We start from the raw sequence: 16,179 nt of genomic DNA on the forward strand, positions 1-16,179 counted from the left end.
TTTGAGATAGGGTCTTGTGAACTATTTGCCTAGGCTGGTTTCAAACTGCGATCCTCCTGATCTCTGCCTCCTGAGTAGTTAGGATTACAGGAGTGAGCCACTGGTGCCTGGCTCTTTATTTTTTAATGTTTTATTATATTGCTATGTAAATTGACATCTTTAAAATGAGTCAGAATTTTTTGAAACTTTGCAAGAAAACAAAAAGACAACAAATGAAAATGTCGAGCCATGCTGTTGTACATGGTTTAGGTGGTAGGTATGTATTACTATTCCCCTTTTTTTATTCCCCACAGAAACATTTCAATATGACCTATAATATTTGGCATACTCAATTATTCCACCACTTGGAAAGTCTTTCTCTAATCCAAGATTATAGAATTCTCCCATAGCTTTGTCCAGTATTTCTTGATTATATTTTGATGTATCTGGCAATTATTTTTGTTTACAGATTGAGCTGTGTGTTTTCCAGATGTCTACCAGTTGTCCCAATAAAATGCTATGCCTGCCCTCTTCAACAGCACAAATACAGACAGTGGAAGATTAGCATGGTCCAGGCATGAGGATGAAATGCAAATTCATGAAGTGTTCCATGTTTTTATCACACAGCTTACATTTGGGATGAATCTCCAAACAACACTTTGAAGCTATTTGAATCTTTCTGCTTTTCTCTAATATTTGCAATGAACCTGGGATAATAGCAAACAAAAAAATTACTATTCCTGTTAAAATGATTTCAGCTCTGACAATAAACAAAAACAATAAAGAAATGACTTACAATTGGTACATTTACTAACTCAATAAGAAATCTGGTCATTCCAGAGTTGTCTAATTCAGTAGTTCCACAATGACTTCAAGGACTTAGCTCTTTCCCACTTTCTCAGTGTGTTGAGTTTATTCTTTTAAATAAGTAAAAACTGAGGATGCTGCTGTTTTCCTTATGTCTAAGGCAAGCATAACCTATAATAATCCCCTAAATTCAGATGATCAGCTTTGCAGAATTTTTCCTTTTCTTTTTTCTCTCTTTTTCTTTGTTCTTTTACTCCTTCCTTCCGCTCTCCCTCCCTCTCTCCCTTCCTTCTTTCTTTCCTTTGCTTTTTGAGACAGAGTCTCACTATGAAGCTCAGGCTGGTCTTGAAATCTCGAGATTCTCCTGCCTCAGTCTCCTGAGTGCTGGAATTACAGGTGTACACTACCACATCCAGTCCTGCAGAATATTTTCATACAGTGAATCAACAGAATCATTCATTTCAAAAGTTTCTGCTTGCTGGTGGAGTGACTCAAGTGGTAGAGTGCCTGCCTAGCAAGCACAAGGCCCTGAGTTCAAATCCCAGTACCACCATCATCAAAAAAAGTTTTTGCTATGGTGTCCAATACAACAACTTTATAATTCTTTTGTATTTATTTACTTTTTTGGTGATACTGGGGTACCTAGGTACTGGGGTAGCTAGGATTATAGGTGTGAGCCACTAGTTCCCAGCACATGACTTTATAATTTTAATGGCAGCTGGTTACACTGTAGAGAAGGACTTGGAAAATTTGGATTTAACTTTGATGGAATTGGTCATTAGCTACCTCATATCCTCACCAAATCCTGTAGCCCACATACATCTGAGCCTGGCACTGATATTCCCTTGAATTACAGTGGAAGAGGCATTCCTTCTCCCCCCAGGCCAAAGCCAGTCCCCCACAGTATCTTACTTCTCACGTTTCACAGGACTTTGCTTATTCAGCTATCCCCTTGCTCTTTTTCACTGTCCAATTTCTTCCCTCTGCAGGGTCAAGTTCACTAGCAGTCTAACGTATCTCCCCGGTCCTCCATCTCCCTCCATCCTTGGGAACATAGCTGAAAGCCTTGCTTCACTCCTTACCACTTGTTCTCACCTTCATTCTCATCTCAACGTACCTCACCAGGCTTCCATCCTCCATTCTCCCATCCCCATACTGCTTCGTACCAAGGTGGTCCATGTAGACCTCTATGAAGCAGACCTCTCTGTTTTCCCTGACTGTCTGGTGGTTCCTTCTCAGTCCCTTTCTCTCTCCTTTTCCCCCAGCAGGACCCACGAAATGCTCCAGGCTCTGTCCTCAGTCCTTTTCTCTGCCTGCAGTCTCTCTTCCTCTAGAGCCATGGCCTTACCTATCACGAGTTTATCAATGACTTATAAATCCAGGTCTCCTCTCCTGATAATTATTTGTTGACATTTTCACTTGAATATTTCATAAAAGAACCAAACTGAACCTGCCTCAAATGGGACTAATCCTTTCCCATCTCCTACTTCCTTCTTTTCAGACCCTTCCCGCTCCCTGTAAATGGCACGTTCCCATGCTTACAAGCAGAATGACCTGTAGGGGACTACAAATGTGTTTTTAGTCTCACTGCTACCCACCTTGTCCAAGGGACTGCCATCCAGCCTTGGTCACCAGGACAGGTTTCCAATTGGTCTCACAGTGTCCTTTCTTGCCTTACCCTGGTTCACCTCCACACAGTAGCCAGAGTGATTTTTCTAAACTGAAAATTTTGGGACTAGGGGGGTGTAGCTCAGCAGTAGAGCAATTGCCTAGCATACACAAGGCCCTGGTTTGGGTCCTAAGCACTGTGTCAATAAGTAAACCAATAAGATGAAAATTAGATTATAAGATTCCTCCCTCAAAATCTTTTTAATGGTGTCTCATCACACTCCATAATAAAACCCAACTCCTTTTCCAGATACCCAAGGTGTGACAAGGTATGGTCTTGGCTCATCTGCCCTCATCTCTGTCCATTTTCTCCTCTTCATTCCAGATGAAGTGCTGGGGCTGTTTTCTTTCTACCAAATACACCAAAATTATTCTAGTCTCAGAACATTTTTTTTGGCAGTACTGGGGTTTGAACTCAGGGTCTCACACTTGCTTGGCAGGCACTTTACCACTTGAGCCACTCTGCCAGCTTGTGCATCTGTCTTAATGAAACAAACAAGCAACAAACAACAGAAACAAGTAACTGACCCCTCTCGAGGTTGGTGCTATCATTCTGTCTGATACTCTCATGACAACTTTCTCAACATTCTTAGTTTATCTGTGTTTATCCCTCTAAATTAAAGTGATTACAGCTCTTACAGTAATCATTTCCAGAATCCCAGAATTAGGTGATATAACTTATATGGCTACAACTTTAATAAGATTATGTAAAACAGCCATCAAGTCTGCAGAGTCTCTGCCAATCTGATTTAGTGCTAATCCAAACTCTGCCATACTTCCTAATTGCAGCATGACTTGAACTAAAATTTACAGTTCTTTTGACTCTAATTTAAAAAAGTGAATAAAATGAGAGAAAGATGAGACTATATTTATATGTATTCAGGACATGATGGGCAGAAGGACTGCTAACTCTCTTGCCAAAAATTGAGCCGGCTGCTTTTAAATCTAAACTGGAATTAGTGTGGATGTATAGTCAATAGTTAATCAAATGTCTAGAATGAAAGTAAATCATTTTCCAATCTGACAATAAAGAATGACAAATCACAGGGCTGGAGGTATGGCTCAAATGATAGAGTGCTTGCCTAGCAAGTGTGAGGTCCTGAGTTCAAACCCCCAGTATACCAAAAAAGGGGGAGGGGTGACAAATGACTAAGAAAGATAAGTTGCCATACATTGTAGTAATTGCCATTTGTTGGCTTATGCTGTGATTCACCCATAGAAAATGATGTCTGCTTACACTTGCTTAAATCAACTATATATGTTATGATATATCATAGTATAGACAGTTTTAATCTTGCATCCAAGCACTATATTGAAAGCCTTCCACTTGTTAAAAATGCTTTTGGTTGGGTGGGAAGACAGAAACTTATTTCAAACTTGCTTAACCAACAAAGACAAGGAGGATTTACTGTTTTCTATAACAGGATAATCCTAGATTCAATGGATGAGATGTCATCAGTTTTCTTTCCATCAGGGCTTCTTCTGGTGGACAAATACTCCCTGGCTCAAGCCTTGCATCCAGGCTGGTGGAATGGCTCAACTGGTAGGACACCTGCTTAGCAACTGTGAGGCTCTGAGTTCAAACCCCAGGACCACCATCACCAAAAAAAAAAAAAAAAGAGTCACAAGAGTCACATCTCACCAGTTTATCAACCCAGAGGATCCCTGTCTTCTTCCACAGCTACAGTAGGGAAATCACATGACTGGCCAGGGCTTAAAGATAGGCTAGCATAATGTGTTTTAGGGGACCCCCTGCTCCTTGCTTAACTCTTTCCTTCTTTAAATGTTATCTGGTGGCAAGCTGATTTTAGCTAAATTTTAGATGGAATACAGTCTGATTAAATTGATTCCCCTGAAGTTGTTTAACAGGATAGGTTATTATTGATAACCTAAATGAGGTGATAATTGGTATTGTGTCAAAATGAGGTAGAATTAAAGGCGGTGTGGAGGAAGACAGATTTAATCAGGTACAGTAAGCCTTGTTGATGTTGAGGAGAGAATGTTCTTTCCATACTCAAGGCATAGAAATCTGGACATCCATACCCCACTCCCCGCACCAGTTCAGTGCAAATATTCAGAGGCATAGTCGGAGGGATTTTGTCTAGAGGTGATAGACCCTTGGTTCAGGCAAAGGGGTACAGTATGGAGCATCAAAAAGCAATAATAAAGCTAACCCAGTTTTTATTTTTCAGATCACTGTGTGCAGAAATTCTAAACAATGCTAGTGATATAATATCCTTCCCTACTTTTTTTCTTTGTTTTGGTGGTACTAGGGTTTGAACTCAGGGCCTCATGCTTGCTAAGCAGGTGCTCTACCACTAGAGCCACTCCACCAGTCCCATCCCTCCCCACTTTGATGGACCAGACCACTGTTCCTGAATCCTCCTGAGGCTCCACTGCATCCCAAACTCCCCATTTAAGCAGGCCAGGCTAGAAGTCAGAGCTTGGCACCTCCAGGAGAATTAATGGTTGGTGATTAGCACTAATAGAGGAGGGAACTGCCATGACTGTAAGAGAAAAGGACAAAAAAAGTGCCTTATAAAATACATTAAAATTAATACCAAAATGTGTGTTATACTCAGTAAGTACAAGTTTGCATTATAAAATAATGATTTAACCCCCAGGAAAAGTTGTTGTAGGAGAGTAATTCATTTGTCAGCTGAGAAAAAGCAGCTGAATGCCAGTACTAGTAAGAAATAGCTGAATAATGTCAAATGACTGTTAAATAGCTCTAGGTGCAGGTATCTGAATTCTGTTGACTGGAGTGAGGTTTTTTTCCTCACAGTCTGGTAGCCCTGGGGCCCCTCAGAGTATCACTAGCAATCCAGCAGGTGGCGCTCTTTCCTTTGTGCACTAGTACTAAGCTCACTGCTTCCCCAATACAGGGTAGGATAGAGCTTTGCCTTAAAAAAACCAGCAGAATCTGTTGCCTCTGGCAATAATAGAAGCTAGATTTTAAAAATTATTAATTGGGTTAATTGGGCTGGAGGTATGGCTCAAGTGGTAGAGCGCCTGTCTAGCAAGCAACAATCCCTGAGTTCAAATCCTAGCACCACCAAAAAAAATTTAATAAAAATTAATTGTATAAAATAGTGTGACTATATACTTCAGTCATACCCACCATCTCTCTCTCTCTTGTCCTTTCTCTTCAACAGTCCTCCTTCTGCTTTCATGTCTTTCTCTAAATCTAGATTCTGCATTTGAGAGAAAACATATTTGTCTTTTTGAGGTTGCCTTATTTCATGCAACAAGATGATCTCTAGTTCCATCCATTTTCCTGCAAACAACATAATTTCGTTCTTCTTTGTGGCTGAATAATACTCCATTGTATACATACACTACATTTTCTTTATCTATTCATTGGTTGATGGGCATTGTTAGGGCAAACAAAAGGAAGCCTTGTTAGAACTGGACCCCTCCCCCTTGAAGGTGACTTCTTGAGAACTCTCGGACCAGCCCTAAAGAAAATAGACATCCACCTTAAGCCATTTCCTAAAAACTCCCCACCTGGCCCAGAAGGAATGACCTCCTTTTAGGCCATTATCTTGGGAGGATTATCCCACCCAGGGACTTTCCTGGGACTTCTCCATCCACTTCATAAATAACCCAGACTGTAAGCCGCTGGGGACTCCAGCTCCCTTGCTGGGGTCTCTCTCTGAAGGACTTCTTCACGATAATTCGCCACAGTGCTGGTGGATGAATCATCGCCACAACAGAACGTCTATCTACTCTGTGGTGCTTTCATTTCTAAAAAGCATCTAGACTGATTCCATGACTTGGCTATTGTGGATAGGACGGCAGTATTTGGGTGTGTGGTACCTCTGATGAACACTGACTTTGATTCCTTCTGGCATATGCCCAGGAGTGATACAACAGGATCATATGAGTCCTATTTTTAGGGTTTTTTTATTTGGTAGTCTGGAATTTGAACTCAGGACCTCGTGCTTGCTATGCAGGTGGCCTTCTACTTGGGCCAGGCCTCCAGTGCTTTTTTGCTTTTATTTTTCAGGTAAAGTCTCCCATTTTTATATGTGGTCAGCCTCAGACTGTGACCCTTCTACTTAAGCCTTCCATGTAGCTGGGATCATAGACATTTACTACCATTCCTGGCCCATTTTCTATTTTGTTTTTGGGGTTTTTTTTTAGTTTTTTAGTGATACTGGGGTTTGAACTCAGCTTTTTGCTTTCTAGGCAGGTGCTCTCCCACTTGAGCCACTCTACCTGTCCCTCTTTGGTTCTAGAGTTTGTCATCATCCTTAGTTCTAAATCTTTATTGGTTTCTTCTTTTTAAAAATTTTTTTTATTACTGCTGTTGTTTATTATTATTCATTTATTCACATGTGCGTACATTGTTTGGGTCATTTCTCCCCCTGTCCCCCATTTCCACCCTCTCCCCCCCTATTGGTTTTTTCTAAAATACTTGAATTTTTACTTTGTGTCTAAGGTCTTACGCAATGCTAGAGGGCTAAAGAAAATTGCGACGATTCATATTTGAAAAGTATGTTGAGCAAATGTTTCTCAAAAGTCTACACCACATGGACCTCCTGCCACTTCCCCACTCAAGAATTACAGATGAGGGGAAGTTGGATTCCAGCTTGTACACGTGCTTTCTAGAAAAGATCTTACTCAGTACAGCTTCCTATAGTTTGTACAGTAAAAACAACTGTTATCTTGTTTTGTTTTTACATATTTAATTAAAATATACCAGAGTTACTCTCCTTTCCAAAATTTGTACTAATTGGCACTAATGCTTGCCCCCAGAGTCTGATATGGTATGCAGGTCACAAAACAAAAGTATTATAACAAGTACATGAATAAAAATATCTTTCATTTATTGCTGGTCGTCATGGTAGCTTCATTTAGAGAATGACGTGCTGGGTATATTGGTGCATATTAAGTGCGTACATATATGATCTTACTTAATTTTTCACACTTACCCATTTAGAAGACATGAAATATGAGCCTGAGCAAACTGAAGTTAGTTCCTAAGATCATGAGGCCAGTCAGTATCAAAGTGCGAATTGGAGCCATTTTTTGTGTGCCTTGAAGTTTGTGCCCCTAAGACAGGGTTATTACAACAAACTTACAAGGCAGCTGGTAAGCAGAGAAGCACCTTTTAAAAAAAGACATTTTCATAAAATGACTTTCAATGACTAACATATTTTGTAGGCAGACCCTGTGAAAGATAACCTATAAAGGATACTGACTATAGGTTAGGTGTTCTTTAGAAACTACACAAGGAGTTGAAGGGAAGAGGACCATTAAGGAAAACTGGACGATTGCCGAGACAAACGTAATTAATTTTATTTTTTTTTCCTTTTTCTTTTATTATTCATATGTACATACAAGGCTTGGTTCATTTCTCCCCCCTGCCCCCCGTAATTAATTTTATAATCTGCCTGTGGTGAGCACAATATTCAAAGGAGAAAAACCAATAAGCAGCACAGAGAAACATGCTTCAATAAGAAAAACATTTTTAATTTGCAATTCATGTTACTGTAAAAGGATTAGGGTCTTTAATATTTATATAGAGCACTTCCAAATCAATAGAAAAACTGAAAAGTACAAGATAAGACAATTCATGACTGAGGAACATGTACGGCCAGATTGCCCATGGAAAAAGTAATTAATTTTCCTCCTGAGGAATTTCAAAATTGGACAATAGAATGTGGTACATATTTGGACTCCCAAATTGACGAATATTGAAAAGAATAGTGACAATAATGATGAAACAATAAAAAAGAAATGAAAATGTACAATGTGATTGCAGAGGAGGGAAATAGATGCGCTGGCAGGAGGCGGGAGAACTAAGCTATGAGGTAATCCCATTGGCCTAGAACTAAATATGCATTTAAGTGGAAATATTCCAAGTGAAAAATAATGATGCAGGCCACAGAATATATATTGAGCACCATATCATTTTACTAAATAAGTTTAATTAATTTATATGTAATTCTAAGTTATAATTGCCCACATATTTATAATTACATATAAATCTGAAGACATTTACATCAACCCGGTGGCTGGAATTACCTAAGGCTATTGATGTTGGGATCTGGGTGAGCCTCCACCCTCTGGTCTCTTTATTTTCCAGAGTTTCATGGAAAAACCTGAATTGCTTACGCACATAAGCAAAATCAAGACTTAAGATAAAAGAAGTAATATTGGAGATAAAACTATGAACCCTGGAGTCAGATGAGTCCAGAGTACACATGACCTTAGATAAATTATTTATTTTTTTGGGCAGTACTGGGGTTTGAACTTAGGGCCTTGCCCTCAGTCCTGTAATTCCTTAAAATTTTTAATGCTGTTTTCCTTATCTGTGATAGTGGTAATAGGGCTTACCTCAATGGGTTTTGTGAAGATTAAATTAGATAATGGATATAACCTACCACTTGCACTTACCAGTCAACCAAGTAAGTACCGAATTCCTACTCCTGTGTTACAAAGGAGGACAAGGTACTTGGGGGGAGTTTAGAGATGTGTGAAACTGCCCCCTGCTCTGCAGAAAGTTAAATCCACCCAGACACAGCTGTCACTAGTGCAAATGAGAACACAACAAGCAAAGCGGTTCCCATCTCCATGACATGAAAGGGAATTCTCAAACACACCCACTTTAAGGGCATTAAATGCCTAGTAAGCTAATTTGCTCCTTAATAAAAGGTAACCTAAAAGGGGGGGTTTTAGGATATGTGAAATATATCTCAATGAGGATGTTAGAGTAATCATTTTAGTATGCGTCATTTAGCTGGAAGAAATAGTATTAAGAGGGATGGTGGAGTGGCTCAAGTGGCAGAGTGCCTGCCTAGCAAGTGTGAGGCCCTGAGTTCAAATCCCTATACTGCCAAATAAAGAAAAAAAAAAAAAAGGAAAAAGAAATAGTATCAAGAATATTTTTAATACAAAATATACCGATAACAGTGCAGAAACTGACATTATATGGAAAATGTTCTAAGCTAGTTGATTTGAGCCATATGAAATTAAATCTGGTTCATAAAGTTATTGAATTGCTTGGAGATTCATCTTTCATGTGCAATTAAGAAAATGATGCTCACATAGGATTTGTGAATATTAAATACTATGACTAAAATAATGAATCCCTTAATTTTTCTTATAAACTATTGGGAGAAAAAGAACTTTATTTGTTTGGGGGAAGAAAGAAGGCAGTAGTTTCTTTTTTTTTTTTCCTTTTTTTTTTTTGGCAGAACTGGGGTTTGAACTTAGGGCTTCATGCTTGCTAGGCAGGTATTCTACTACTTGAGCCACTCTACTGGCCCTTTTTTGTGTTGGGTATTTTTGAGATAGGGTCTTAAGAACTATTTGCCCGGGGTGGGCTTCAAACCTCAATCCTCCTGATCTCTGCCTCCTGAGTAGCTAGGATGACAGATGTGAACCACCAGCACCTGGCTCAAATTATGACAAGAAAGAAAGAAAGAAGGAAAGAAAGAATCAACAACAAAGAAAATCCCTGGTCTTGTGGTTTACATTGCAGTGGGGGAAGACAGATGAAGAAGTAAATTTTAGATGAGAGAAATAAATAGAAATAAGGAAGGGCAAGGGACAGAGAGATGAAGGCTGGCATTTAGGTTGGGCCAAGCAATACCCCTTTGAGGTATTGGCATGCAAGTGGAGGCCTGAATGAAATGAGACACTTAGAAAGCAGCCCATGTGACTATTTGAGGAAAGACCTCCCCAGGCACAGGACTGCAAGTGCAAAGGCCGAGCTGGAGCAGAGTGACCCAGGAGAGGGTTGGTGGTAGATGAGGTGACAGAATGCTTGCCTGAGTGGTGACAGACCTTGTGGCTTTTTTCTCTGAAGAAGGGAGACCAGTGTGAGACTATTGCAATGATAAAGGTGAGGATGGCAGTGGAGGGCATTGGCTGGACATTGGACACATTTTGAAAACAGAACTGACACGATTTACTGATGGGCTGGATGTAGGGGTGAGAGACTGGGTGTGAGGAGTATTTGTGTCAATGTGTCAGTTAATTAATTTTGGAGGCAGAGTCTGGGAGCCTGCAAAGTCCTCTTCAGGCAGGGTTCTGGTGCGTACAAACCATTTGACCTTGGTTAAGTCAGTAGTGCTAAATACCTGACAACTAAGAATAACATGAAATCAACCTTGGCTCCTCTGCCAGGCTGATCTTGTCTGAGAGAGGCTGCCAAGCTAAACAGTGGTTATGGGAAAGGACAAATGTCCTTTGTTGTGATCCATTTCCAGTTTGGTAAGAACAAGAGCTCAACTCAAAGGTGTAAGAACAGAATTTGTCAAGCCTTAGGAAGTTTCAGGGCTGACAGTATGTGTAGGACCCAGCTTTAAATTCTCCCTAGATTTTGGGGTTGGTGGAGTGGCTCAAGTGCTGGAGAGCCTGCCTAGTAAGTGTGAAGCCCTGAGTTCAAACCCCAGTACCAAAAAAAGAAGAAGGAAGAAGAAGAAAAACCCTAGGTTTTTCCATTTCTCTCTCATTTTCCACCCTCTTCTTGCTCCAAGTTCTTGACTGCAGGAAGATACAGATTCCCAAATTTCAGCAGACACCGGACTTCCCAGGAGGGCTTTTGAAAACACCAATTATTGGGCGTCACTCCCAGAGTTTCTACTTGGGATGATTGTGTGTATGTATGTATGTATGTATGTGTGTGAGTGTCAGTGTGTGTGTGTAAAGGGAGGAGAGGCAGGGAGCGAGCTTTTCCATTTTCTAGCAGGTTCTCAGGTGCTTCTTGAACAGAAGGGCGTACAAGGACCAGCTGATGGGCTGGGGCTAGGGGATGGGGGTGGGGTGCATGGTTCCAGCTCCCAGAGGTTCGCAGTTCCTGGGAAACGATTCACTTCCTCCAGGATGTTTCTCGGCTGCCCCCAAACTGCTGAGAAGGCCAAGTCGTCGAAGAGGAGGAGCGGGAGGTCTAGGTTAGCCAGTGCAGAGGCGAGGCGAGGCGAGGCGAGGGCGGGAGGCCAGCCCCTGGCCAGCCCACAGATCCCCGCAGGGCGCGGACCTGGAGGAGGCGCCCCAGAAGGCGACGCCTCTCGAGGAAGTTTGCCCTTAATTACGGAGCCGGGTCCCCGTCGCATCAAAGCTTCAGGAGCCAGCACTGTGCAGAGTAACCAGGGGATCCCGGAGTACTCACACCACGGCCATGGGCGGCTCGGCTTCCAGCCAGCTGGATGAGAGCAAGTGCGCCTACATCCGAGGTAAGCGGGGTCCGCGGGCTTCCGGCACCCAGGGACCCCCGCGGGCGCGTGGATGAGCCGGGCCGCCGCGCGCCCCACTCCCCGTCTGCGGCGCGGGGCCAGGACCGCGGGTGCGCACCAGCTGCCCGGAGCCAGGCGCGGGTGGGAAGCTGGGGATGGTCTGGGATGCGCCTCGGTGCGGGATGGTCTGGGGACACGCAGGTGCGGGACTCAGGGAGTGACGACTTGGGCTCCCCTGCCCCACCCGCCCCCCTGTCGTCGTCGGCGGTGTTGGTTCTGTCCCCGCCCGGAAACACCTCGCCTTTGGTGATCTGATGCTGCGCTCAAGTTCTAAGCGGTTTCTGAACTTGACCTCCAAGAGAGCAGCGGGGATCTCCCTGGTTTGCAGAGATTTCCCTGGGGATTCCTGGCCTCCAAAGCAGAATTTCCCCCCCTTGTAAGGTTGACTTGACTTTATAAAGCTCTGTATCCGCCGCGGCTTATTTCAGGTCCCTTGAGGGATGATTTCATCAGAAGCAGAAAGGACAATGTCATTACGTTCCCAGGTTGTATGGTTCCCTTCCTTACCCAGAGAGTGGGGAAAGCAAAAGAGGAACCTTGGCAGTTTTGTAACCGTTGCTGAAGTTGTAGATGGATAGAAACTCATTTGAGGAGATCGTCGGAGATACAGCGACTCAGTGAGAGAGACAGGCAGTAGAAAACAAAAACCAAACCCAGCTGAAACTGCAGGAAGTCAGTCACTCTCTCTCCCGGGTGTACACCCCCACCTCAACCACTACCAGCATTTGGTTGCCTGTGAATTTGGTGTGGTTCTCCTCTTCCCCCCTTCAGAAATCCTTTTTACACTAGGTATTAAACTCTACGTTTTATCCTAACGCCTTGAAAGAAAATAGTTATGCTTTTCCTATTACCTCTTTCTGGACCTTGAATGTTTTCTTAGGAGGGCATTTAAGACCATTTGAACTGGATATGAGATCAGGGCACTTGAAGTCACTGTACTGTAAGTGATTCGCCAGAGTCCTGCTCTGCTGTTTGGGAGGTAGAAGACCATCTATAATGCATACCCGCAGGGGATAAAACTTGGTCACATGTCCTCTGCAGTGGTTTATTAAAAGGGGAAAAGATGGATGTCTGATCAAGCAAGACTAAGCCCACCTTCCTCTTAAAAACTTGGCTGTGTGCTTGTTTTCACCAGGGCGCTGGCCTGGGAGAAGGAGCACACCGTGGTAAGAAAGGGCTTGCTTTTGGTTGCTAGCAAAATTTTGTTTATGGTATTTATAAAAGTTTGTTTCTCTAGAAAGTTTAGAAGTGGCTGAGATGGAAGCAAATCCACCTTCTGCAATCTTCTGAAGTCCAGCAATGTGACAGACTCATGTGATTGTTTGAAGACCTCAAGGTCATAAGATCTGTACCCATAAGAGAATGTATTGCCTTCTTTATTCCAAAACTAAATTACTACATATACAACAGTACAAAAAAGACAAGGCACAGGAAGGACTTGTAATAGCTAGAAGGAGTAAAACTATAGTAAGTCGCAGAACAGTTATTCTATGTCCTAGACTTACCCAATTTGATCTCCTCTTTCTGTATCTGGGAGACTGCTTTCAAAGAGTGTAGTGGGGAGGGAAGAAAAGAGTTAAAGTTAGAATACCTCCAGAGAAAATGATTGCTTCATGTGAGAGCACTAGTCTTGCCAAAAGAGAAAAGAACCTTGGAAAAATACATGGTGTAGGGGATTATTCCTGCATGAGCAAATGCAGATCACGGGACTGGGATTTCTTGGTGGTTTTGAAGCCTCAGGTCCCCAAATTAAACCGGAACCCTAAATTTACTCTTTTCCCCATCCTTTAGCCTATAAATATCCTCCAGCTTTTATTTATTTTTTAGCAAAACAATTGGAGTTAAGACAGTTAAGGTTAAATGCAGTTTTAAGATCTGTTTTTCATAAAGTAGCCACCGTGAAAGATGGTGAATTTGAATGCTCCTGCAGTGCAGACAGGAACTTTTACTAGCGCTTGAGGTACTTTGCTAGCATGGAGAATAGTCCACATAGTTTGAGTTTTAACTTTATTTTGCGTCTGTCTTAAGCAGCTGTACTTCCAGCATGCTGATTCAATCTGTTTGTTTTTAGACGAATCATTTAACAGCTGCCATTTGGTTTGTGTGCCTCAAAACTTTGCATTAATTGTGATCTGTGTGGGTCTGTCGTGTGGCTGTTTTGAAAATACATTGATTTTTAGGATTTAGTCCATCTCTAGGTAAAGAGATAACAGGTGTGTTAAGGAATGACTTCATTTCTAAACGTGTCAATTTTGAAGATTTCTACCACATTCACGTTTTCTTAAAAGAAAATACGTTTTTAGGGTGGGCTAGAAGACATTCAATAACTTTTCTTCCATATTTTCTTCTTTTAAAACTTTTGGCATAGAGTTGGGCATGGTGGTACTTGGTTATAATCCCAGCAATTTAGGAGGTGGAGAGTGTGGGGAGTGGATTAAAGCCTGTGAGAACTGGACACAAGCAAGGCGAGATGCAATTAATTGCTTTTACCTGTAGAGATAAGCACAGCCCCTGGCCACGAAACAGGAAAAGGCAGAACAGCTGCGTCTCCTAAGCTGTGTTCAGAGAAGCAGGAACTCAGGTTTCTCCTGTTACAATGTCACGCCCCTCCCCGTGGTTCCACCCTGTTTGCTGCTATAAAAGACCCCTGGAGGAGGAAGAGGGGCCTTTGGGGTTTTGGACTTTTTGCTTGGCTTGTGGCTTTTTGCTTTGGGGGGCTTTTACTTTGGGCCTTTTGGTGTGGGAAGCTTTTGGAAGGGGAAGTGCTAAAGAGGGGCTGATAGAAAGTCTGCACCGAGAACTTTAACATAGGCCTCAGAAAGCGAGGCTGAGAAAGAACTTCATACGTAGGCCTTAGGAAAGCTAAAGAAAAGTCAAAGAGAACATGGAACAGTGTACAGTGCGAGTCTAAGGACTGAGACCTTAAGATTATGTATATGCAGTTTTTAGGCAAAAATGTTAGCAAGACCCTGTCTCAAAAAACAAGGCGGGCGTGGTAGCACAGGCTTGAAATCCCAGCTATTTGGGAGGGGCAGGTAGGGTCAAGGTCTGAGACTGTATCTGAAAAATAAAGCAAAAAGGGATGGGAGTGTGTCTCAGGTGATAGAGCAATTGCCTAGCAAGCACGAGGACCTGAGTTCAATCCCTAGTAACCACCAAACAATATCAAAAACTTTTTCAATGACTAAAATTGAACTTCAGCCTACCCCTTCTCCCACCAATGTTTTCCTTTTTTCTTTTGGCAGCCCTGGGGTTTGACTCAAGGCCTTATGCTTGCTAGGCAGGTGCTCTTAACCACTTGAGCCCACTCCATCAGCCACTTCTTTGTCATGAGTCTTTTTTTTTTTTTTTTTGTGCTGCTTCTTGAAATCAGGGCCTCATGCTTGCTAGGCAGACACTCTACCAGTCCTTGAGTTTTTAATGAATCAAAAAACAAATCTGAAACTCCTGTGTAAGACGTCCTCTGGAGGATTGTAAAGGTGTGGGAAAATCAATGCAGCTGAGGACTGGGGACACACAGATCTTGGGTGGGGCTGATTAGCACTTCTGGGCCTGCTAGCAGCAGTTAAGAAAACTCCTTTCCCTGGACTCACAATTGCACAGTCACCCACAGCCTGTGAAGGACCCAGAGGCTTCTTTTGAAATGCTCAATGACTTGATGCTTTTAGAAATGAGTTTTAGCTTAAAAAGCATTTACTTCTCTCTGGTACCGGTAGCTCACGCCTGTAATCCTAGCTACTTGAGAGGCATAGATCAGGGGGATCACGGTTCAAAGCCAGGCACATAGTCCGCAAGATTCTCTCTTGAAAAAAACCTATCACAAAAAAGGGCTGGTGGAGTGACTTAAGGTGTAGGCTCTTAGTTCAAGACCCAGTACCACGGGGCAAGGGGCGGGGGCAGCATTTACTTCTTTTAGGGAAGTGCCTCCATATTTTTATCAAAAACATGTGCTATATCTAGAACTTGAACTGATAACTGTCTGGAGTAAAGGCTCCTGGGCAAAGTAGAGAATGAGAGAGCTGTAAGCTGTACCTGTTGCAGTGCCAAATTTAACCTACCCCAACGGAATTTATCCGTTGCCATCCTCCCAGTTCCTTCTTTCCAGAGTCTTCCCCCTTTCTGTAAGTGGTACCTTCCTATGCTCACCTGCCTACAAGCAGCTCGTCCTGTAGGTGCTTATAGGAACTCACGCTACATGATTTGTACTAATCCACACATTTGCTCATTTTTTCAGTCAATGGTTGTTGAGCAGAGATGGATGTAAGAACTGGTCTGATTTATCTAGACAGTATAGTTTTATAATAGCGGTGTCTTAGGGTCAGAGTTATCTGGCTGGTATTGACAGTGCCCTGTGATGGAATAGTTAAGATATAGAGTATGGTGGTCCTTGTTAGATGCCAACTCAACATTTTTTTTTTTTTTGCGGTGCTAGAGTTTGAACTCAGGGCCTAAACCTTGAGCTACTCCACCAACCCTA

The 16,179-nt window shown here is 42.4% G+C and overlaps 1 protein-coding gene across 1 annotated transcript in view; it reads left to right on the top strand.

Annotated features, from left to right (window-relative positions):
• Positions 1-11,425: 11,425 nt before the first annotated feature.
• Niban1 (niban apoptosis regulator 1) overlaps positions 11,426-16,179 on the top strand; it is a 148,430-nt gene continuing 143,676 nt past the window's right edge. Inside the window, exon 1 of the mRNA XM_020177066.2 lies at positions 11,426-11,642. Coding sequence (XP_020032655.1) covers positions 11,588-11,642 — 55 coding nt within the window. The 5' untranslated portion in view covers positions 11,426-11,587. The remainder of the gene's footprint in view (positions 11,643-16,179) is intronic.

Source organism: Castor canadensis, chromosome 11, assembly GCF_047511655.1.
Source record: "Castor canadensis chromosome 11, mCasCan1.hap1v2, whole genome shotgun sequence".
Lineage (NCBI taxonomy): Eukaryota > Metazoa > Chordata > Mammalia > Rodentia > Castoridae > Castor > Castor canadensis.